Source organism: Muscardinus avellanarius (genome assembly GCF_963383645.1).
Source record: "Muscardinus avellanarius genome assembly, chromosome: 10".
In the NCBI taxonomy this organism is placed as follows: Eukaryota; Metazoa; Chordata; class Mammalia; order Rodentia; family Gliridae; genus Muscardinus; species Muscardinus avellanarius.
Genome location: NC_137796.1, coordinates 45222619 through 45247092, shown reverse-complemented (window position 1 = coordinate 45247092; position 24474 = coordinate 45222619). Strand labels below are relative to the sequence as shown.

The 24474-nt window shown below is 47.1% G+C and overlaps 3 protein-coding genes across 3 annotated transcripts in view; 1 reads left to right on the top strand and 2 right to left on the bottom strand.

Moving 5' to 3' along the window:
- The window catches only part of WDR88 (WD repeat domain 88), a gene marked incomplete at both ends in the record, with an annotated part of 32484 nt that extends 14234 nt beyond the window's left edge, over positions 1–18250 (bottom strand). Inside the window, 7 exons of the mRNA XM_080703548.1 lie at positions 126–313; positions 4562–4691; positions 7017–7155; positions 9939–10002; positions 10939–11027; positions 15758–15868; positions 17975–18250. Of these exons, the coding sequence (XP_080559674.1) occupies positions 126–313; positions 4562–4691; positions 7017–7155; positions 9939–10002; positions 10939–11027; positions 15758–15868; positions 17975–18250 (997 nt within the window). The remainder of the gene's footprint in view (positions 1–125; positions 314–4561; positions 4692–7016; positions 7156–9938; positions 10003–10938; positions 11028–15757; positions 15869–17974) is intronic.
- On the top strand, positions 16426–16851 carry LOC308267464 (ATP synthase F(0) complex subunit C2, mitochondrial-like; the record flags this gene model as incomplete). The annotated part of the gene is made up of 1 exon (XM_080702194.1): positions 16426–16851. One exon carries the CDS (start codon positions 16426–16428, stop codon positions 16849–16851), a length of 426 nt encoding a protein of 141 aa, XP_080558320.1.
- A 2851-nt stretch (positions 18251–21101) lies between the features above and the next one.
- GPATCH1 (G-patch domain containing 1) overlaps positions 21102–24474 on the bottom strand; it is a gene marked incomplete at both ends in the record, with an annotated part of 62317 nt that continues 58944 nt past the window's right edge. Inside the window, 2 exons of the mRNA XM_080702071.1 lie at positions 21102–21132; positions 22551–22699. Coding sequence (XP_080558197.1) covers positions 21102–21132; positions 22551–22699 — 180 coding nt within the window. The remainder of the gene's footprint in view (positions 21133–22550; positions 22700–24474) is intronic.

The following is a 24474-nucleotide window of genomic DNA, read 5'->3' as shown; positions in this document are numbered from 1 at the left end:
TTCACCTTCACTCTTGGAATCATTGAAAATTGCCTCTCTTATTTAGGAAAGTCTGTACGAATGGGACATGAAGAGCTCTGCCAAGCACCCTTCTAGGACATAGTCCCTCCGTGTTAAGTACTCACTGTCTCTGGCAAAGCAGCAGGAACTCACGGATCCTTCGTGGCCCTGCATCAGAGTCATGCAGGCTCCACGATTTCGATACTCCCCTGTGTAGACATTCCATATTTTTAAGTTTTTATCCCAGGAGCTTGTACACAGAAAATGGCCACTAGAGGTAAAACAGCAGTTGGAGATTGCATTGGCGTGTGCCCTGAAACACAGACAGGGTCAGTGAGCACCTGCTCCAGAGGAACCGGAAAACACACCTAAGGGGGGACTGGAGGAGGACGTCCTCGCGGTGAGCCAGTGGGCGTTCTTCCGCTGGCCACAGCCTGTCGTGATCCAGATACGAATTTCCTGACTGTCACACCACTCCGAGGCTTCTCACCCATGCAGACATTAACATTTTGTGCTGGGTAACTCTGTTACAGAAGCCTGTTCTACGTGTCTTCTCTGGTCTCCACTCACTAGATGCCAGGAGCCCTCTGTGATGAGCCAAGTGTGTCCAGATGTTGCCAAATGTCCACTGGGGAACAAAACTGCCCCTCGCGCTGGGATATTCAAAAACTACATATAGTTTGAGACCCCCCCCCATTTCCCCACGGTACAACTCTTCCCCCTTTTTTTGTGGTACTAGGGATGGAACCCAGGAGCATTCTACCTCCAAGCTACACCCCAGCTCTATTTTTTATTCTTTATTTTGAAACAGGGTCTCACTGAATTGCAAAGGCCTCACTAAATGGCTGAGGCTGGTGCTGGGAACCGCGATCCTCCTGTCTCAGCCTCCCAAATGCTGGGATTACAAGTACGCACCACCATGCCCGGCTTCCCCCTTTTTTTTCTCTCTTCCTCTTCATCTGCTTTTAGTATCATTAAAACACATTTTAAGCCGGGCATGGGCATGGTGGCGCACGCTTGTAATTCCAGCACTTGAGAGGCGGAGACAGGAGGATCACACAGTTTCCAAGCCAGCCTCAGCTCCTGAGTGAGGCTCTCAGCAACTTAGTGAGACCCTGTTTCCAAATAAAATAGAAAATAGGTCTGGGAGTATAGCCTGAAGGTAGAAAGCCTCTGAGTTCTATCCCCAGCACCACACACACTCTCTCTCTCTCTCTCTCTCTCTCTCTCTCTCTCTCTCTCTCTCTCTCACACACACACACACACACACACACACACATGCACGCACGCACACACACAGAAGTAAAATAAAAAATAAAATACATTTTAATTTTATATATTTAATTAATAAAGTTTTAGGTTATTCATTCCCATTTTATTTTCATGGGACTAGAGAGTGAACCCAGGGATGTCCTACCTATGAGCTACACCCCTAGCCCTATTTATTTTATTTATTTTATTTTGAAACAGGGTCTCACTAGGTTGCTTGAGGACCTTGCTAAATTGCTGAAGCTGGCCTTGAACCTGTGATCCTCCTATCTTGGCCTCCCAAGAATTAGAATTACAGGCATGCACCACCACTCCCAGTTTCATTCCCAGTATGTATATATATGCATGTATGTATGTATGTACTTATTTATTATTTTGTGTCTGATACTGGGACTTGAACTCAGGAACATTCTGCCTCTGATCTACACCTTCAGCCCTTTTTACTTTTTATTTTGCCCTCTTTACTTTTTATTTTGAAAGAGGATCTCTCTGAGTTTCTGAGGGTTTCATTAAGTTGTTGAGACTGGCCTCAAACTTGTGATCAGCCTGTCTCAGCCTCCCAAGTACTGGTATTGCTGGTATGGGTCACCACACCTGGCTCATGCAGGCAAATTTAAAAAGAAAAATGTCCTGTTGAACTCTAACAAAATATCTAACATGTATGTCATTAGTGTGGGGAGGTGGGGGTGCGGGAGGAGAAAGAAGGCAGGCCAAAAAAGAAACGGAAAGAATAATGGCTGAAGCCAGGTGTGGTGGCACATGCTTGTAATCCCAGTACTTGGAAGGCCTCATGAGACAGGAGGATCACAGGTTTCTGGCCAGCCTCAGCAACTTGTGAGGCCCTCTACAACTTCCTCCTATCTCAACCTCCCAAGTACTGGATTACAGGCATGTGCTACCATGCCCACCAAAGAGATTTATACCCACACAGATAAACTTCTGAAAACTAAAGAGAAAGACATGATCTAGAAAGTAGCAAGAGAGAAATGGCATTTTGAGTATTGGGGGAACAACTGGACTGATAGTGGATTTTCATCCAGAACCAGAGCAGCCAGAAGAAAGTGCCCCAACAGTTTTTAAGTGGTGGGGAAAAAAATAACGGTTGCTTAAGACTTCTATCTCCAGTGAAAACATTCTTCAGAAATTAAAAGAAAATCGAGACATTTTCAGATTTTCATAATATGTTGCTCATAGATCCATTAAAAGAACAGCTCAGGCTGGGCGTGGTGGTGCACACCTATAATCCTAACACTTGGGAGGCTAGGTTCTAGACCAGCCTCAGCAACTTAGTGAGACCCTATTTGAAATGGAAAAATAAGCCAGGCATGGTGGTGCACACTTGTAATCCCAGCATCTGGGAGGTTGAGTCAGGTGGATTGCGATTTGCAGACGGCCTCAACTACTTAGTGAAGCCCTTTGCAACTCAGTGAGACCCTGTTTCAAAATAAAGAATAAAAAATAGGGCTAGGAGTGTAGCTTGAAGGTAGGATGCCCCTTGGTTCCAGAGATGACAATAAAAGAAAGAAAGAAAGAAAGAAAGAAAGAAAGAAAGAAAGAAAGAAAGAAAGAAAGAAAGGAGGGTAGGTAGGTAGGTAGAACTGGGGGCATAGCTCAAAGGTAGAATGCCCCTGAGTTCAATCCCCAGTAACACAAAAAAGAAAAAAGAAAAAAAGAAAGCAAGAAAGTCAGAAAGAAGAGGGGGAAGTAGTGACTTCTGGGGAGAGGAACCGAATAGTTACAAGACAGGATACTGGGTATGTAGAGATATTGTGTTTCCATTGATAACTTTTATACTTAGTACTGTTTCATGTTTTATATTCTCATAAAGGTAAATTGCATATTTGGGGACACTGGGGATTGAGCCCAGGGGTGCTCTACCTCTGAGCTACAATCCCAGTCTATTATTATTATTATTATTATTAATATATTATTTTGCAGTACTGGGGATGGAACCCAGGGGCATTTTACCTCCGAGCTACACCCTAGCCCTATTTTTGATTCTTTATTTTGAAACAGGGTCTTACTAAATTGCAGAGGGCCTCACTAAGTAGCTGAGACTGTCTGTAAACCTGCGTGCGATCCTCCTGTCTCAGCTTCCCCAGTACTAGGATTACAAGCGTGTGCCACTATGCCTGGCTTTTTGTTTTTTTAATAGGATTTTGCTAAGTGACTATGCGCTGGCCTTGATTTTGATCCTTTTGTTTCAATCTACCGGGTACTAGGATTACAGATGTGCACTACTAAATTGCACTAATTTGAATATTTTTGAAATAAAAATTTAAATATGTGACTAGCAGGGCTCTGAGCCTTGTACCGATGCCAGCCCTGCCTTGTGGTTCTAATACTCCTTGCCTCTATAGTTTCCTATTAAAGCTACGTTCACAGAGATGGCAAATTTCAGGTAAATCAAAACTACCATCAGGCTTCACTTTTCCCCCTCTCTGACCGTGGTGCCCACTGGGGCCACAGGAGGGAGTGGCCTGGAATGCCTGTGCACAGCTGGAGCCGTGGCCTCTGTGGCCTTCCCCTCCATCAGGGCCGGCAGTGTGGAGCAGCGCAGCCCCAGCTCTCTGGGGGCTGAGGGCCCTCCCGTGGCCCCTTGCTGATGACCTTCTGCCTGTATGATCCTGCTCACACCTCACCTCTGCCCAGTACCGGCCTGGGCAGGGTCACTGAGCAGAGCAGGCAGAGACCGACACCTCCTGGATCCTGACGCCAGGGCTCATGGCAGAGGACTCGTCCCCCAAGGCAGTGACCACCTGCACAGTGACCATGGCAGGCTTTGAATTATCAGGTCTTCCCACTGTATAGGAGATGTTAGAAATTCGCTTTTTTTTTTGCGGGGGGAGGGGGCTATTCAGGATTGACCCCAGGGGACATTCTACCTCTGAACTATATCCCCAGCCCTTTTAATTTTTTTATTTGAAATATGCTCTCACTCAGTTGCTGGTGGTCTCACTAAACTTCCAAGGCTGTCCTCAAGCCTGCAACCCTCCTGCCTTATCCTCCCAAGTACCAGGATTATAGGTATACACCACTACACCTGGCTTAGAAATTCACATTTTTATGGCAGCTCTACACAATGTTTTCCAATGAAGGTTCACATTGAAATAAATGCAGCTGAGACCCAGCCCTGCTCAGAAGCTGCAGCTAGTGGCTTCTCCCTAAGCAACTCCCTGCCGCCCCCTTAGGACACCACTGAAGCTGTCTCCACGGGGACACTGGCTCGTGTGTGCAATCCAGGGCATGAATGGAGATATCCCACCCACCTTCCTCCCGGGACCCTGCTCACTTGTTGATGGTGAGCACTGTAGCCTGGGATGTCACATCCCAGATCTTGATGCACCTGTCCAGTGAGACAGAAGCCACCTTCTGGCTGTCAGGGTCAAAGCAGCACGCCGAGATGGACCTTCTGTGATGATCTGCGGCACAGGGGAAGCAAGCCATCACTACGAGGCCCACACTCTGAGCACAGGGGAAGCAAGCCATCACTACGAGGCCCACACTCTGAGCACAGGGGAAGCAAGCCATCACTACGAGGCCCACACTCTGAGCACAGGGGAAGCAAGCCATCACTACGAGGCCCACACTCTGAGCACAGGGGAAGCAAGCCATCACTACGAGGCCCACACTCTGAGCACAGGGGAAGCAAGCCATCACTACGAGGCCCACACTCTGAGCACAGGGGAAGCAAGCCATCACTACGAGGCCCACACTCTGAGCACAGGGGAAGCAAGCCATCACTACGAGGCCCACACTCTGAGCACAGGGGAAGCAAGCCATCACTACGAGGCCCACACTCTGAGCACAGGGGAAGCAAGCCATCACTACGAGGCCCACACTCTGAGCACAGGGGAAGCAAGCCATCACTACGAGGCCCACACTCTGAGCCACGGGATTCCTCCAGTCGGTGGTATCATGGAACAATTCACCGCACAGACCTTTCCCTTTCATGCATGCCTACTATGTGCCAGACTTTAAACAATGGGCCCAGCTGACCTGCTCTCTGCCCCACAGAGCTCCCAATCTGACAGGCGAGGGTATTCTCTAGTAGAAGAGATATCCTCGAGCAGGCAGATGGCCCCAGCCACATGCCGAGGATCACGAGAGGGTGCGTTGCACGACCCACCCCACTCCCCAGGGGCCTAAAGGCTACTGAAGTCACCAAAAGAAGCAAGAAAGGAAGAAGGATCCAGGCAGAAGGAAAAGCACTGCAAAGGCCTGGGGTGGGCCAGAGCGTCGGGAAGTTCTCTGCAGTTAGAACTTGTAGTATAGGGAAAGATAGAGTGAGGATCCGTTACAGGAGAGACACAAGCCATGGCGTGGGGGCACATGTACCATGATAACGTGTTGATGAAAAGAAACAAAGGACACACCAGGAACACACACACACAGCAGTTCAGGAAGGCCACCCAGCAACGGACTCTTAATAAGCAATACAGAAGAGCCAGCATTTGCAAGTCCCCAGGCTCCACCCCCAGCCCACAAAAAATAATAGATACTTATGGGGAGGAGACAGGAGAGGTGAAGCCACCTTTCACTTTTTATTTTACATGCTGAATTTTTAAACAATGATTACATGTTTTTCAACTCTTTATTTTGTGACAACTGCCAATTACATCAGGTATAAGGAAAAAGAGAAAAAGCCTATAAACCTTTCATCCAATTTCCCCTTATGCTTATGTCTCACATCATGATAGGATAGAATCACACCAGGAAACTGATGTATAGTGATTATTATTTTTTCTTTTTCTTGGGGGGGGGGGTCCTGGGTAATGGACCTAGGGCATTCTACCTCCGAGCTACACCCCAGCCCTATTTTTTTAAAATTTGTAAACAAGGTTTCACTAAGTAGCTAAAGCTGTTCTTCAACCTGCAATCCTCCTGTCTGAGCCCCTCAAGTATTAAAATTAAAGGCATGTGCCACCACACCTAGCTATGATTATTATTTTTACATTTTAAAGACACAGTAGAGAGCTGGGTGTGGTGGCGCACACTTGTAATCCCCACGCTTGGGAGGCTGAGACAGGAGGATCGCACAGGTTCAAAGCCAGCCTCAGCTACTTAGTGAGGCTCTCAGCAACTTAGTGAGACCTGTTTCCAAATAAAGTATAAAACAGGTCTGGAAGTATAGCCCGGAGGTAGAAAAAGCCCCTGGGTTCCACTCCCAGTGCCACACACACACACACACACAAAGATACAGTAGAAATGTTAAGAAGGCTGAGCCTCCACTCAGTAGAAGATAGGGCTTTGCTGAGCACAATGGCACTTGCCTGTAATCCCAATTTTTAGGAGTCTGAGACAGGAGGATCACAGGTTTGAGACCAGCCTCAGCAACTTGGTGAGAACCTCAGTAGCTTAGTGAGACCATGTTTAAAAATAAATAAATAAATAAATAAATAAATAGGGCCAGAGGTATAGCTCAGAGGTAGGTGCCCCTGGGTTCAATCCCCAGTACCAAATAATAACAACAACAATAATAACAACAATAGGCCTTCAATGTCTACGTGAGGTTGGAATGGGGCATTGCTTGTTACAAGCCCAAGACTAATGGGAAAAGCATTGACTGAAGAGAATCAGCTTGGTTTAAACTGTCTGTGCTTTTCTCAGTCAGCGTCCCACGTTAATTATGTGGTTCTTATCAGGACAGTTTCCCCAAACAAAGCGACTGAAGTCACTGCTGGTCATGTGACGGCAGCTGTTCTGTGGCAGCCAGAATGAGTGTGGGGTGGGCTGTGCAAACTCACCTTTAATGTGTGTCAGAATGGTGGTATTTTCCGCATTCATTATGCAGATTCCTCGTTCAACATCCAAGCTTGAGACCACGTATTTACCGTCAGGAGAGAACTTACAGGACACTATGAAGGTATCATACTTGACCTTCCACTGAAATGGGGCGACAGGCAGAAGGTTGTTTCCTTTCTCTCTGGCTCAGCTGCCCAACAGAACATTCTACAATGATCAAAGCGTCCTGTCCATACACTACTCTACAGGGCAGCTGCTGGCCAGATGTGCTAGTACTTGTACTAGCCTAGTGTGGAGAAGGAATTGAATTCTGTTCAGTTAGATTAGTAAGTGTAATAATTTTGTCCATGTCCAGGACAGAGGGATGGAGAATACCTGGAGAACTGGCAGCAAAGATCTAGCATTGGCCAACTTTATTCCTATTCAATCAGGTAAACAAGAATTTATACCCTGTGCCCAGCACCGTAGCCAAGACACACACACACACACACACACACACACACACACACACACACACAAAAAAAAAAAAAGCCCTGGCCCTCCAGTCCCTTGGGGACAAGAAGGGGACAGTGTACTGCTCAGCAGTCTAGGAAAGGAGACTCTGTGCCATAAACTGTAGCGCCACTATCATGACAGCTTTAAAGTTTGCCTTCAAGTTCTTCACCAGTGCCTCCTTCAGTGGGGAGCCAAGTGCCCTGGCTCCCCTGAATGTTGCCAAAGTTAGTGACAATTCTGAGCAACAGAATATGACAGAAGGGACAGTGTGGGACTAGGTTTCTTGATAAAAGAAATCAAGGCTGGGCGTGGTGGCGCACACTTGTAATCTCTGTGTTCGGGAGGTGGTGACAGGAGGATCACGCTGGTTCGAAGCCAGCCTCACTAGCTTAAGAGACCCTGTTTCCAAATAAAAAATATAAAAATAGGTCTGGGAGTGTAGCCTGGAGGTAGAAGGGTTTCCAGGAACCCCAGTACCACCAAAAAAAAAAAAAAAAAAAAAAAAGAAAAAAAGAAAGAAAGAAAGAAAGAAAGTGAAGAAAAGAAAAGAAAAAAGAAAAAGAAATCAAGGAGCTGGGCGTGGAGCTCAGTGGTAGAGCACATGTTTAGGATGCTTAAGGCCCTGGGTTCAATATCCAGCACCAAAAGTAAAAATGAAAGAATTCTTACTTGGGAGTCTGAGTCAGAAGGATCACAGGTTCGAGGACAGTCTCAGCAATTTAGCAAGACTCTCAGCAACCTAGCGAGACCCTGTTTACAAAACAAAAAATTAAAAGGGCTGGGGGTGTAACTTGGAAGTAGAACATTCCTGGATTCTTTCTCCAGTATTACACACACACACACACACACACACACACACACACACACACAAAATCATACTTTTAAAGAAGAGAAAAGCATTTCAAATAGAAAAATTGGCTAGAGACAAGTAAGAAATTTATAACAAGAGATAAGCATTTGGAAAAATGTTCAACATCAGGTATACTAAGTGCAGGTTTCACTTTTCACCTATCATATCGGCTAAATTTTTAAAAATCATAATATTCAGTATGTGAGGGTGGAAGATGGCATATTCCCTTTGACAACCTAGGGTATGAGTTGGCACAACTCATTTTTAAAAGTTCTATATTGCTTAAAACTGGGCGTGGTGGTGCACACTTGTAATCCCCGCTCTTGAGAGGCTGAGACAGGAGGATCGCATAGGTTCAAAGCCAGCCTCAAGTACGTAGTGAGGCTCTCAGCAACTTAGTGAGACTCTGTTTCCAACTAAAATATAAAATAGGTCTGGGAGTGTAGCTTGGAGGTAGAATGCCCCTGGGTTCCATCTCCAGTACCAAAAAATAAAACAGAACAAAACACCGAAGCCAGATATGGTGGCACATGTTTGTAATCCCAGTACTTGGGAGTCTGAGACAGAGGATTGCAGGTTCAAAGTCAGCCTCTGCAATTTAGCGAGACCCTGTATATTTTTCATTCTTTGTTTTGAAACAGGGACTCATTGAATTGCAAAGGCCTCACTAAGTAGCTGAGGCTGTCTGTGAACCGCAATCCTCCTGTCTCAGCCTCCCAAATGCTGTGCACCACCACGCCCGGCTTAGGTTATTTATTTATTTATTGGCACTGGGGATTGAACCCACGGGCATTTCACCTCTGGTCTACATCCCCAGCCCTATTTTATTTTTATTTTGAAACAGGGTCTTGCTAGGCTGCTGAGAGTCTCACTGCTGAGGCTGTCCTCAAACCTGCAAACCCTCCTGTTTCAGCCTCCCAAGTACTGGGATTACAAGCATGCGTCATCACACCTGGCTAAAAGGTTGTTTTTTAAGGTGAGAAAAAAAAGAGGAAAGGAGAGGGTTGCTGCTGAAGGGAAGATACCCAGGTAGGGACAGGAGGACCAGAGGAGGCCCCTAAGCAGGGCTGAGGCTGCCTGGGCATGGAAGCAGGAAAGGGAGGAGGATACCAGGCCTGTTTGGATGGGTGGATAGTAGTCCCCTCCATGGTAGAGAACAGATGGCGAATGGCTCAAAAGGCCTGGTTCTTTGGGCACACGGTCTTGTGTCCCATGGCCTCAGCCCCACTTCCTGCCTCATCAGATCCAAGCAACCCACAGGGATCCTGGAACGCCATGCCCAAACCTGCAGCAGCTTCTGTCCCTGTATCTAAGCCCTTTTCTTTCTAGTAGAGGCCCTGGTCTGATCCACTGCATGGGAAGCTTGCATCCCCAATGCCTGCTGCCATTATCTGCCTCCTCCAGACTCTGTAAGCGATGGTGACCGTGGGGCGCTGTTCACATCCACACCTTGGACCCCGAGAACACTATTTCTGAAGAAAAGGGCTTTGTCATCTCCCCAAATCCCTGGGCCATCCCAAAGCTCCCAGTCCCAGGGAAGGACGTTACCGCGCCGCCCTCTGGGGCTGGGGATACAAACCAGCAGCTGGCCTGTTTCAAGGTCCCAAGCCCTCACTGCTTTGTCATAGGATGCTGCGATGACTCTGGAAACGAAGTGATTATAAAAAATTATTTTTTATAATTTAGGACCGAGTTTACAAATATTACAAGGGCTGTGTGTGTGTGTGTGTGTGTGTGTGTGTGTGTGTGTGTGTGTGTTATTGAATCCAGGGGCATTCTAATTCTGAGCTATATATACCAAAAACCCTTTTTATTTTTTGTTTGGAAACAGAGTCTTTAGGTTGCTGAGAGTCTCACTAAGTTGCTGAGGCTGGGATTCTCCTGTCTCAGCCTCCCAACGACCGGGATTACAGGTGTGCATTATCACATATGACACAAGAATCTTTCTGAAGATACTTCATGGGTTCCCACTGCAAACAGAGAATCTCACATTGCCAAAGACACTACGAGGCCATGATCTTCTACGGTCCATCAGGTAAGTATGTTTCTTTCTAGGGTTTTAGAAGTATCATTTCTTCTGAATTCATTGTTTCCTTCTAAGGAGACTACAACTCTCAAGAATCACTCACTTCCCTCTCTGCTCAGGCATCTTTTTCAGAGTAAAAGGCTTTCAGAGATAGCTTCATTTGCTCTGAAATGTTTTCTTGTACATTTGACAACTGGATGGCCCTGCTTTTCTGGCCTCAGTTTCCCCTGTTGCGGCTCCCACGGTCTCCATGTGAGTACCGAAAGGACTTCACGAAAAAGACCCAGACTGGCTTTGTATCAGCCACAATAAGTGCTCTCTTTTAATTAATTGCTTTAAACTTTCAAACGGTTGTCACATCTACTTGATTCTAACAGCAAGAGAGAACAAAAAGCACGGGGGGGGGGGGCGGATCCCAAAGACCAGTATAGGGGAATAAGGTTGTATATTTGCTAAAAAAAAAAAAAATAATAATCCTGTCTTTGCCGTGCTTGCACAGTGTCCTGCCCGCTGACTCTTGTTTTTTCTGACTGCGAAACAAAGGAAATGTTACCTTCTGCTGTCAGCTGTGATGCTGCACTCTATAATAGGAGCTTTGGGCCCTTGCTCAAAATCTCGAATCACAGATCCATCAACAGCATCCTCAAATCAATGGGAGAGAAAGGAGAGAAAGTGGTCACAGCTACGTTTGCTGAAGTCATGCACTGCGATCAAGAGCATCCCTTAGCTTGTCTCCAGCAGCAAAGTTTAAGATCCCCGTGGTCCTATAACTCTTACTCAGCTTCAAAGACAAAAAGGCTTTCCAACATCGCCCCTAAGCAGGAAGGGCACCCTCGCTATCCACAGCAGCCGTAACGAGCTCCCCCACAGTTCCTCAGGCACTAGATGGGAACTTGCCACTCTGGGAGCAGAGCTGCAGACATAATTTTTTCAATCTCTACTAGCTAAAGAGGTTTTGCAGAATCTAGCAATATCTTTTAATAACTTAAAAAATTGCACCCTTTAATCAAGCAATTCTGCTCTGAGAAGACCCCTTCTTTTTTTTTGTGGTACTGGGGTTCCTGGAAGCCCTTCTACCTCTGGGCTACATTCCCAGACCTATTTTTACATTTTTATTTGTAAACAGGGTCTCCTAAGCCAGCGCTCGTGGCTGGCTTCAAACCTGCGCGAACCTCCTGTCTCTGCCTCCCAAGCGCGGGGATTACAAATGTGCGCCATCACGCCCGGCTGAGAAGACCCCTTCTAAAGGACATAACCAGGTCTGTGATCAAAGACATGCATTAAAAAAAAAGTTCATCATGGGCCAGGCTTGGTGGTGCATGCTTGTAATCCCAGCACTCAGGAAACAGAGGCTGTAGAATCACAGTTCGTGGACAGCCTCAGCTACTTAGTGAGGTCCTTCACAACTCAGTGATGGCCTGTTTCAACACTAAAAAGACTAAAAAGTAGGCTGGGAGTGTAGCTTGGAGGTATAATGCCCCTGAGTTTCATCCCCGGCACACCACACACACACACACACACACACACACACACACACACACACACACACGGTTCATCATCAGAATGAGTGCTGCAAAAAGACAGGCAACAAGTGTCCAACAGGCAGGCACTGAAAACTGCCAACAATCACACTAAAGGCTAACAACAACAAAATGTGATGAGAAGAAAGCAGGGCACCAAAGCAGAGGGTGTGTGTGGTGAGTAAGAGAAAATATTTTAGTCAAAAATATTTGCAGGATAGGCAGGAAGTAGGGGGAGCCCTTAACAAAAGTTATTGGTAAGCCCGGTGTGGTGGCACATGCTTGTAATCCCAGCGCTTGGGAGGCTGAGACAGGAGGATCGCACAGGTTCGAAGCCAGCCTCAGCTACTGAGTGAGGCTCTCAGCAACTTAGTGAGACCCTGTTTCCAAATAAAGTATGAAATAGGTCTGGGAGTATAGCTTGGAGGTAGAAAGCCCTTGGGTTCCACCCCAGTGAGACACACACACACACACACACACACACACACACACACACACACACACAGAGTTATTGGTAAGAGAATCACTTACTAGAAAGGTCTTGCATTGTTATGTCAAACCCTGGTGCCAGGGTGTGGGAACTTTTCAGTTTGACAAGGGGCAAGTCTATGACAACATCCTTGGATATTCAGAGACCACCTTGCATTAGGACCCCAAGGCCTTTTAGGGAGGCAAAGGACCCTGTGTCAGGGTCCTCCAAGACCACTCCACTCCCGGGTTTGGTGACTTCCTGAATTGCCCCATAGGCACATTCCCAGCTAAGGGTTATTACTACAGTGGAAAGACACAAAGCCAAACCGGCAAGGGAAGGAGCTTGGGGCGAGGTCCAAAGGAACCAGCCACACCTCCAAGAGCTCCTCCCATGGGTTCCTCGAGTGCTGGGCTCCTCCCTATCACATGCAAGAACACACAGGAAGTGCTGTCTACCAGGGCGCGTGAGCCTAAGAGTCCAGGGTTCCGGGGGTGGGGAGGGAGAGTGCTGGTCATACAGGCATTCTCTGCCTGACATGCACCTAAATTCTAGACTTCCAGAAGGAAAGCATTTTGTACAAACAGTAGAGGGGAGTGAGCCAGCCTTGCCACTTAGGAAAGCCTCATATGAGTGTAGGGAACTGTTCACCAGTCAAGGTCCCTGCTGCAATCGAGCGCAGCATTGTCAGCAGCATTTCCAAGCTCCAAGCCCCAGCCCTGCTATGAGAATGCTGTTCTGCACAGACCCAACTTCAACCCCTGATTTGTAAGACTTGAAAAGATGGGATAATTTCGGATGACTGAATCCTACTCAAAGCCCAATGGAAGAAAAGAATAACAAGGGTCCCAAAGTAGAACTCACCAGGGCAGGCCAGGGCACATCTAAGCTAGGGGCCTGGACACAAGAATCGAATGGCTTGTGAAGAAAGGGCTGGTTGTGACAACCTGGGATCCCGCTGCCCTGGCTGGATCTAGGGAAAAACATGTGTCTCTGAACTAAGAAGTGATCACCCTGGGGCCTGGGACTGAGGCCCATGTAGTCTGTGCAGGGCCCCATGCCAGCTAAGGGTAGCATTGGCATGGACCAATGTCCATGGGGGTGTGCAATTTCAACATTCAACAGTGACATCATGTGGCCAAGAGAAGAAACTGCAGCCATGGATGGAAGAGCCAGCTCTCTTCTACTGGTCAGGTTCTATATGAATGAAGATGAATGGGCTATAATTAATAGTTATAATGAGAGTTTCTTTATTATTTGTGTTTTTATGTATTTCTTATAATAAAATCATATTATATTTTCAATATGAGAAAAACTACCAAACTTTTTTTTTTTTCAGGTCTAGGGATGGAACCCAGGGGCATTCGACCTCTGAGCTACACCCCCTGTCCTATTTTTTATTCTTTATTTTGAAACCGGGTCTCACTGAGTTGCAAAGGGCCTCACTAAGTAGCTGAGGCTGTCCGCAAATGGAGATCCTCTGGTCTCAGCCTCCCAAATGCTGGGATTACAAGCATGCACCACCATGCCCGGCCAAACTTATTTTTTAATGACCAGAAAGAAAAGTGCCAACATATTTAGAGGGATATTGGACATGGGATTAAGAATCACTTCTCTCTAGCTGGGAATAAGTCTGATGGTGAGGGTGGGGCACTCAGACATATTTCTTGTGATAGAAAGAAGGGTGGCTTGTGAGGAGGAGGAGGAGGACATTAGAGGTTGCAGAGGTGGAAGTAACTGTCCTGTTGGTGAGGCGTGGAACAGGCAGGGAGCTAGGGTAAGTAGACCACTGTGGGGACTGAGGGCATCTACATGAATGCTTTCCAATTTGTGGACAAACACCAAAGGGAAAACAGGCAGATATCCATTTATGGAGATAAGAGCCCTTCCGCCAAAGCAGCAGAAATCCCCTGAATCCTGTTGAATCAAACGGTGAGAAAAACATGAGAAAGACTGAAAATGGCAAAGCAAAGCAAACCAGAAGTGACCATCCACCCCAGGTGAGGACAGGAGCCCAGATCCCCTTGTCCCCAGTGTTTTTTGATCACCCCAGGGTGCTCCAAAGGGGCTTAGGGCTCCCACAGAAAGCAGCAGTTTTCTCAACAGGAAAATAACGGGCTCTGAGGATGGGGGTGTTCGCAGGGGTGTCTGCAGAGGGAGCACAGAAGTCTGTTGGGGTCTGGTGTGGGCTAGGTAAGCTCTTGGCAAGCCCCCTCTTGGCAGAGAGACCCACGAAGTCAAGGGAGCAACCAGGGTGGCACAGCTAGAGGGTCCTAAATGTGAGGTCTGAACCTCCTGCCTGGTCAGACTGGCCTCGGCACTACAGATGACAGAAGATGTTTCTCCGAGGTCCTCTATAGGCCAGGGGCTATCCTCGGCTCAGTTCCACAAACCTGAACCAGCCTGGACTCATTCCACTCTCTTCCCTGCCTGCCTGGAGCCAAAAGACAATAAACTCAGAACTTGTTCTCCCCATGGGCATAGTCCCAACCATACAGCCATCTTCAATCTGCCGCCCTCCAGCCCTGCTCCCTCCTCACCTCCTGCTGCCTGACCAGCAGTGCCCCAAGCAGGCCTGCTCCAGTCTTCTAGTCATGGCCACAAAAGCTCTGGAAGGGTTCCAGGTGGCTGCTTCTATGTAACCTTGTCTAAACATCACACCACATCCCTTCTACCCCACCTCCTGCAGCTTGGGGTGATGGTCTGCACTCAGCTACTTCTCTGTCAGCCTTCAAGAAAGCCCCAGGCTTGGCCACATTTCTCTATGACCATACAGCCAGGCCATACAGTCTCTAGATGGAACCAAGTTTCCCAGATGAAGAGACCCTGAGGAATGATAGCTCAGAAGCCCCAGGTAGGACTCAGGCACAACTGGAACCATCTCCTCAGAGGCTGGGGGCTCTTACTCTAGTGGTCTCTACCCCCTGCTCCTACTGTGTCCAGACCCACAGACCTGCCTCAGCTACACTGACTTCTTCTCTTTCTGGTGACTTACCACCAGGACAGGCTCCTTGTTTAGAAGGTCTTTACAAACCGTGGGATCCTTGAATGTTGGGAAACAGTACTGGGGAACTCTTCAAAAAATGCCTAGGCTAGCCAGGCATGGTGGCGCACGCTTGTAATCCCAGCACTTGGGAGGCTGTGACCAGAGGATCTTGGTTCGCGGACAGCCTCAGCTACTTAATGAGGCCTTCCGCAACTTAGTGAGACCCTGTTTCAAAATAAAAACTAAGAAATAGGGCAGGGGGTGTAGCTTGGAGGTCAAATGCCTTTGGGTTCCATCCCTAGACCCGCAAAAAAAAAAAAAAAAAAAAAAAAAAAAAAAAATCGCCTAGGCTTTTGAGATGTTTTAGTTTCATGAGAACCTAACACAGGCCACCTACCCACAGCTTCACGGTACTGTCATAGGAGCCACTAAGGAGCTTTGTGTCATTCACACAAAAGTGGCAGGAACTCACAACATGCTCATGCCCACTCAGGATTTTAAATGGGATCTGAAAGAAAAAAAAAGGATAGACCGAATAAATTCAACAAGGTTGCAGGATATAAGGTCAATACATGAAAATCACTCATTTTAAACATTTGCCATGAACAAAAACAAAAACAAAAAAACTAAGAAAAAAAGCCCATTCCATTTATAAAAGCATCAAAAAGAACATGATGCTATAATCCCAGTACTTGGGAGACTGAGACAAGAGGATCACAAGTTTGAGCCAGTTTTGACAACTTAGCAAGATCTTCAGCAACCTAGACACACCATGTTTCAATATGAAAAGTATTTTTTAAAAAAGAGCTGGTGACTTAGCTCAAAGGTAAAATGTCTCCCGGGTTTAATCCAAAGAAAGGAAGGGAGGGAAGAAGGAAGAAGAGGAGAAGAGAGGAAGAAAAGAAAGAGAAGGAAGGACCACCAGACCAGAAATTATTTGAACAAAGAACATATAAAACTTGCACTCTGAAAATTATAAAACATTGTATAACGAAATTAAAGATCCCTCTCTTTCTTCTCTGCGCTGGGAGCAGCTCTCCTGCCAAGGCCCCTTACCCCCTGAAAATGTATGCCTGCTCCAAGTTCCTCTCCACCCCCTCCTTGGTCAGGAGCACCTCTCAGCTGCTGAGCCGACCACTGTCTGCAGTGGTGCCGGACCGACCACAGACACTGACAGATGAGAGCCTCAACAGCTTGGCAGTCTCGGGTCCCCTGACTTCATGTGTCCCTAGCCGCAGCTTCCAAACCAGCGCCATTTCACGGGACATCGACACAGCAGCCAAATTCATTGGGGCTGGGGCTGCCACCGTGGGGGTGGCTGGCTCTGGGGCCGGTATTGGGACTGTGTTTGGAAGCCTCATTATTGGTTATGCCAGGAACCCTTCTCTGAAGCAACAGCTCTTCTCCTGTGCCATCCTGGGCTTCGCCCTCTCGGAGGCCACGGGGCTCTTTTGCCTGATGGTGGCCTTTCTCATTCTCTTCGCCATGTGAAGGAGCAGTCTCCACCCCCCATTCTTCCTCCATGTCTTGTCTGCCCTTGTTCCTTTCCCCAGATCTCCCCAAGCAGCCTGGGGAAAGTGGTTGGCTCGCTCAGGGTTTGACAGAAGGAAGACAAAAAAATACTGTATTAATAAGATGTTTAAAACAAAACAAAACAAAAAAGAAATTAAAGATGACCTTAATAAATGAAAAGACATTTCATGTTCATAATGAGCAGATGTAATATCATGTTGGTGTATATCCTAGAGAAATGAAAATAACCACTCAAAAATTTGTATATACACATGGAATGTTCATAGCAGCATTACTCATTGAGTGGAACAACCTAGGTGTCCATCAAGTGAAGGATGAAAAAATAAAGGAAACTTGTCAGTCATACAAAAGAATATTACTTGGCAGTAAAAAAGGATAAAATACTGATATATGCTACAGTATGAATGAACTACTAAAACATTATGATAAGGAAAAGAAGCCAATCACAAAAGGCCACGTACTGTTTGATTCTTTTACTATGCAGGCAAAACTACAAAGACAAAAGTAGATCCATCGTTCCCTGGACTTGAGAGGATCTGTTGTGGGGATCTGGGGAGTGACTGTTGATTGCTGCAGGATTTCTTTTGGGGGTGACAGAAACATTCTAAAATTGTGTTGATGGTGGGCATGAGGGAGCACTGGACTCTGAGGGCTTTGGGCTCTGTTCCAGGAGTGCAGAGATGCCTGGATAAAGCTGCACAGAGGTGCAGGGCGGTGGCTGGCGTTCAGGGCTCTGGGGGACTTAGGTGTATGAGAGCTTACCGGGCTGCAGAAATGCAGGAATGAGAAGACTCCTGCCCCACCGGCGGTGGGGGAATGACCCCCACAGGCTCCATTGCAGGGGGCATAGGCAAAGCGTGGCAGGGGGCATGGAGAGTGGCGTCCCCTCTCCCGAGAAGGGTCCACCCAGCATCTCCTCTGCCCCGGTGCCCTCTGGGGTGCAGCAGACTGGGCGGAGCAGGTGGCCCGGGGCCACCTGGAAGGTGCTGGAGAAGCCCCAGGTCCCTAGCCAGTTGTTCGCTGGCCTGGGCGCTCCCCACCCACGGGGACAGGCCACTGACCCTCCACCGGCGGTTCTGACCTTGGAGAGGGGCTGTTGGTCACCCCAGAACTTTTTCTCTGGTGCTTGTTGGTGCTTCTCAAGCATCTGGAAAGATTCCTTGTTCAGGGCCAGGGGGTCGAGGGTTGCCAGCAGCCGGTTCTGACGCGCCTCGGGGAGCTGCGAGGTCTTGTGGGCGTCCCCGGTTCTCCCCGCAGCGGCCCAGGGAAACCTGCGGAGCCAGTGCACGCTGGGCGGGACCAAGGACTTGCCCCTCTGGCCCGAGGCTCTCTGGGAGCCGGGCGGTGTGGAAGCCATCTCGGCCAGGACCGGTGGCGCCGCGCGCCCAGCCGCCCGCACTCCGCCTCCCACTGGAACGCAGTCGCCGGGATGCGCGCGGGATGCAGAGCCGGCCTGATCCGGGCCGGTCACAGCAGCGTGCCTGTGTCCTGCGCTCACCCACTACTTCAAGTGCCAGTGACAGGAATGGCTGGTAAATCACCGAGAGCCGGGCGTGACGGTGCGCACCTGTAATCCTAGTACTTGGAGGCCGAGACAAAGGATCGAAGGTTCGAGGGCAGCCTGAGAAACTTAGGGAGACTTTCAGCAACCTAGCAGGACCCTGACTCAAAACAAAAAATAAAAAGGGCTGGGGGTGTAATTCAGAGGTGGAGGATGACCTGCTTCTGACCCTGGTAACTAACAGAAGGCCTGTTTCAAAGTTGATATCCCCCCCCCCCCTTTCATTCCCTTCTCCCTTTGTCAACAGATAACCTCTTATCAGTTTACTGCCCAAAGGGGTGAAGATCTGGCACCTGGCACTGGTGGGTCTGAGAAAGAACCACTCAAGGACGACTTGGATATGAATTGTGCCCTTCTGATAAGCACACCTTCGTGACCCGGAAGAGCTCTTTTATTTATTTATTTACTTATTTGCACTACCGAGGATTGAACACAGGGGCATTTTACCTCCAAGCTACACCCCCTGCCCTAGGTTTTTTTATTCTTTAATTTGAAACACGGTCTCACTGAGTTGCAAAGGGCCTCACTAAGTAGTAGCTGAGGCTGTCTGCCCAATTCTCCTATCTCAGCCTCTCAAATGCTGGGATTACAAGTGTGTGCCACCATGCCCGGCTAAGAGATAACTCATTTTTTTGGGGGGGGGGTGTCTGAGAAACTCAGAGGTAGTGGACCTCCAAGCTACACCCCCTGCCCTAATAATTTTTTATTCTTTAATTTGAAACAGGATCTAAGTTGCGGAGGGCCTAAGTAGCTGAGGCTCTCCATGAACTGCTAACCTTCAGTCTCATCCTCCTGAATGCAGGATTACAAGCGTGTGCCACCATGCCCGGCTAAGACCTTTTTTTTTTTTTGGTGGCACTGGGGGTGGAACCCAGAGGCTTTCCACCTCTGGGCTATACTCCCAGACCTTTTTTATATTTTATTTGGAAACAGGGTCTCACTAAGTAGCTGAGGCTGGCTTCGAACCCGTGCAATCCTCCTGTCTCAGCCTCCCAAGCACGGGGATTACAAGCATGCGCCACCATGCCCAGCTAGACCTAACTCTTAAAAGGGACTTGATTCCTTTTTTGGGGGTGGAGAATACAGTTTGGTTCTGAATGCTTAAGTTTCCTGGTTTCTCTGATTTGCTAGCAAATCAATAAATTTATTTTTTCTTCTTCCCAAAGGCTTGTCCAAATTATTTGATTTGGCAAGTTGGGGCAGGTTCTGGAATTAGGTTATACTGGGTTCAACCCCCAATACTAAAAAATAAAATAAAATAAAATAAACTTCTTCGATGGCCTAGAACCAAATACCATTAGGCTGTTAGTAGCTGTTCACACAGTTTGTAAGAGTATAAGGAAAAGATTTGTCTCAAAGTTAATGAAAGTAACAGCAAAACATACTGCCTCTAATTGATAACAGCCTCATGTCTAAAAAAAAAAAAAAGATTGGATGGAATTATTCCAGTATTGGGGTTTTTGTCATCTCTGGGGATTTCATCCTTCTTTTTTCCTTTTCCTCCATATTTCATCCTTCTTTTTTCCTCCTCCTCCTCATCTTCCTCCTCCTCCTCCTTATCTGCATCCAACCTCTAAGTTATACCCCCAGCCATATATTTTTTTTCATTTTTTGAAGTAGATTCTCACTAGGTTTCTGAGGTTATCCTTGAACTTGCAATCCTGTCACCCTACCAGTTATTGGGATTACAGGTGTGCGCCATCATGCCTGGCTCTTCTTTCTCCTTTAAAACTATTCTAATCTAGGAGGTCTCTTTCATAATGTAAAACCCCTCTATACTTTCGCTGGGCGCACCTTGTAATCCCAGCATTCGGGAGGCCGAGACTGGAGGATTGCGGTTCCCGGACAGCCTCAGCTACTTAGTGAGGCCCTCTACAACTTAGTGAGACCCTGTTTCAAAAAAAATAGGGCAAGGGGTGTAGTTCGGAGGTCAAATGCCCCTGGGTTTCATCCCCAGACCCGAAAACAAACAAAAACCTCTATACTTTGCTTTGCCCCTCCCCCTGCTGGGGATGGGACCCAGGGCCCTGCTGATGCCAGGCAAGCACTGTCCCACTGTACTACACCACCAGCCCTGCACTTTTGCTTTGTGAAAGGTTTCTCAGCAGTACACAGGAGCTGGCCTCAGGGCAGGGACTTGGGGGCTTCAGAGCTAGTGCACGTTCTGTCTCCAGCGTGACTCAGACACTGTAGTGACACCTTCCCCAAGAGGGTGAGTCCCCAGCCTGGACCCTGGCTCCCTGCAGGAGGGGAAGGAAGCAGCCTCCTCCCTCTCATCCCATGTCCTTCAGAGATCCCAACTATCCTCATTAGACTCAATTCTTTTCCTAACAAACCCAGGGGAAAGCCTTCACTTTTAATTTCTTTTATAAAATTTCCAGGAAATTAAAAAACCAAGAAGAAAATAGAAAAGTGCCACTTTAATCAAACCGTTCTGTCTGTATTTTTCCCTCTGACACTAAAGTTAAAAATAGAAACCAATTTCTGAAACCTTTCAAGGCAGTCTTAGAAATGGCAAGGTTTTAAAAATTATTTTACAGCAGGAATTTACATATAAATACAATCTGTACAATTCATTAACTGAACAGTCAGAGAACTTCCATCATGGAGGAGATCTGATACAGGGACAGGCCAGGGCAGAATTCAATTACTGTCTCCTGAGTGGAAGACTTTTAAGCCTGGAAAAGAGAAAGAAGGTAAGTTAGAAATGAACTGAAAAACTCAACAGCTCCTTCTCTAGGTCACAGTGGAATGTCTGCAGTAGAAAATGCAGGAGGAAATGGCCCCCCTGAGCTTCTGTTGGCCCCCAAAATACACACAGACTCACTAACCTACTTTGCTTCCTAGCACCTATTTCAAGAAGCAACCTATAAGCTGGTTGCACTTATCCAACTCAGCCATTCCGTGGCCTTTAGGGAAGTAACTAAAAACATGTTTGCTCCAGGCCTGGAAGCTTCCAGGCTGTCAGTCTTAAATCTCAATTTCATACATCTAAGGAAGTTCATGACAGCTCTACTGAGTAGAGCTGAGTCACACTGGTTCTAGGTCTTTGCTCTACGTAGAAAACCAAATGCCCATGACAATAGATTAGACAAATACACCCCAGTTTATTCCCATAAAGAAACACTCCAAGGCAATGAGAATGAACCCTACTGCTGCCTAAATGGAGAGAGGGGAATCTCCTATGGTTGGGTGCCAACGAGCCCACACAACAGGATTCCTTTAATTAAATTAAAAAACTGGCAAGAATAATAGATAGTGATAGAGAGAAGCCAGAGGAGTGGCTTCCTTTGGGGAGGGGATGGCGAGTGGGAGGAGTCAGGAGGCGCTTCCAGAGCTTCACTCCTGGCTCTGCTTCCCCCAGGGGTACTCAGTAGAAATTCATGGAAGACATGTAAATTAAAAGAGTTGAGTTTACTAATGTGTGGTCCCATTTCAATGGCAAATGGGTGCGGGGAGTAAGAACCAGATTCCACTGTCACTGAAGAAAGCATCAGGCCCTTGCCAAGCATGAGATCTCACACCAGATAAAACCCAATGCTGAGACCTCAAAAGCCCCTTCCAGCAGCAGGTGATGCACACAGGGTGGAGCGAGGCACTCTTGAGGATGGTGCCTCCTCCAGTCCCTGAATCCCTCCACAGCTGGGCATGGTGGTGCCTGCCTGTAATCCCAGTACTCGGAGGCCAAGACAGAAGGATCACAGGTTCGAGGACAAGTTCAACAACTTAGCGAGACTCTGCCTCAAAATAAAAAATATAAACTAGCGCCGGGCGTGGTGGCGCACGCTTGTAATCCCCGCACTTGGGAGGCGGAGACAGGAGGATCCCGCAGGTTTGAAGCCAGCCGCGCTGGCGTAAGAGACCCTGTTTCAAAAATATAAAAAATAGGTTTGGGAGTGTAGCCTGGAGGTAGAAGGGCTTCCAGGAACCCCAGTACCACCAAAAAAAAAAAAAATTATATATATATATATATATGTATAAACTAGGGACGTAGCTGGAAGGTAGAATGGGTTTAATCCTCAGTACCAAAACAACAACAACAACAACAACAACAACAAAACAACTTTCTGAAAGACCCACTGCCGCCAAGGCCTACCGCCGCAACAACTCCTGGGGTGACAGGTCAGTGGTACCATCTTCATCGCTCTGGCTGTCACTGCTGCCAGCACTCTCAGAACTGCTACTTTTCTCTGATTTTTTATTCTTTTGCTTACTTTTGTGTTTGTGCTTCTTGTGTTTCTTTTTCTGAAAAAGAAAGAAAGAAAAAGTGGAGGTAGGGAAAGGAAGGGAAAATATGTTTTCCTCCCTAGTTTGGTACAATGGAAAGCTACCTCTGGGTGGCAGTGTAGCTCAGTAGTAGGACACCTGTCTAACATATGTGAGGGCCCACCCTTGATCCCTGACACTATTTAAAAAAAAAAGTTAACCAGGTATTTAGTTGCTTGCTGAATCTAGTCAAAAACAAAATAAAGCCAGGCGCAGTGGTGCACTTCTATAATCTCAGCATCCTAGGACACTGAGGCAGGAGGATCTCCAGTTCAAGACCAGCCTCAGCAACTTAGGGAAGTCCTGTCTCAAAACAAATGTGGCGTGGGAGACAGCCTGGTGTGGTGGCATATATGCCTATACTCTCAATATTTGAGAGGCTGAGACAGGATGATCTCAGGCTCAAGGACAGCCTCAAGAAACTTAGTAAGGCCCTCAGCAACTTGGTGAGACCCTGTTTTAAAACAAAACAAAACAACTACAACAAAAATAGGCCGAGGGGTATAGTTCAGAGATAGAATGCCTCTGAGTACAAAAAAAAAAAAAAAAAAAAAAAAAAAAAAAAAAAAAAACCAGGGAGGGGGTGCTAGTGATATAATTCGGAGTAGTAGAGCAATTCTGGGTTTAATCACCAATACTGCAAAAATTAAAGACCCTCATTTGCACACACTACACAGCTGATCCTCCAACGCCAGATAGAGTAGACCCAGCAAATATGGGCGGTCCCCATCTTGACACTTAGCCCTATCTTATTGTGGTTACCTGGACCAACTCCTATGAACTTGACTGGTTTATTTTCTCAGGCATCTAAGAAACTACATAGCAACATGGCAAGCGGCTGGGAAAAGCACAGTAAACAAACAGGCAGGTCAGTGATCAGCAGTACACTGGTAAGAACAAATGGATTTGGTTTTCACGGGTGTTGGCACTGGTTGTCTTCTTTTCACTTCATGAAGACCTTAGGGCTGGGGGTGTTGCTTAGTGACAACTTGGGCTCTGGGTTTGATCCCCAGCACTGCCCCCACCCACCAAAAAAAGCATTCTTCTTTCTTTGCTGGAAATGACAATTAGTAAGACCCTATTTTGAAATTTAAAATAGGACTGGTGGTGTAGCTTGGAGGTAAGGATGTCTCTGAGTTCAATCCCTAGTACCAAAAATAAAAATTAAAAAAAAAAAGAGAGAGCCAGGCATGGTGGCACATGCTTGTCATCCCAGTACTTGGGAGACTGAGACAGGAGGATCGCAGGTTCACGGCCAGCCTCAGCTACTGAGTGAGGCTCTCAGCAACTTAGTGAGACCCTGTTTCAAATTAAAGAATAAAAAAATAGGGCTGGGATTGTACCTTGGAGGTAGAATGTCCCTAGGTTCAATCCCCAGTTCCGAAAAAAAAAAAGAGAGAAAACTGCAGCCATTCTCCATGGTCAGGAATCCTTTGATAGCCAACACTGGAGTTTTGTCTAATCTGTTCTGCTTCTGGACCAACCATACTAGATACCAATAATAAGTTAGGCCTAGTTGAAAGCCTTCAAGAAGGATGGATGATTAGACAGGAGTTGTGGACAGTGAAAGCCTGTGCTGCTACTCCTACTCAAGTTTCCTTCACTTCAAATTAAGATACAAACTAAAATCTTGAGTTTTAGTAATGATAAAGTAGTTGAAGCTGGTGGTATGGTAAAATGGTACAGTGTTTGCCTAGTGAAGCCCTAAGTTTGATTCTCAACACAGCAAAGAAAGAAAAGGCAATAGAGAAATA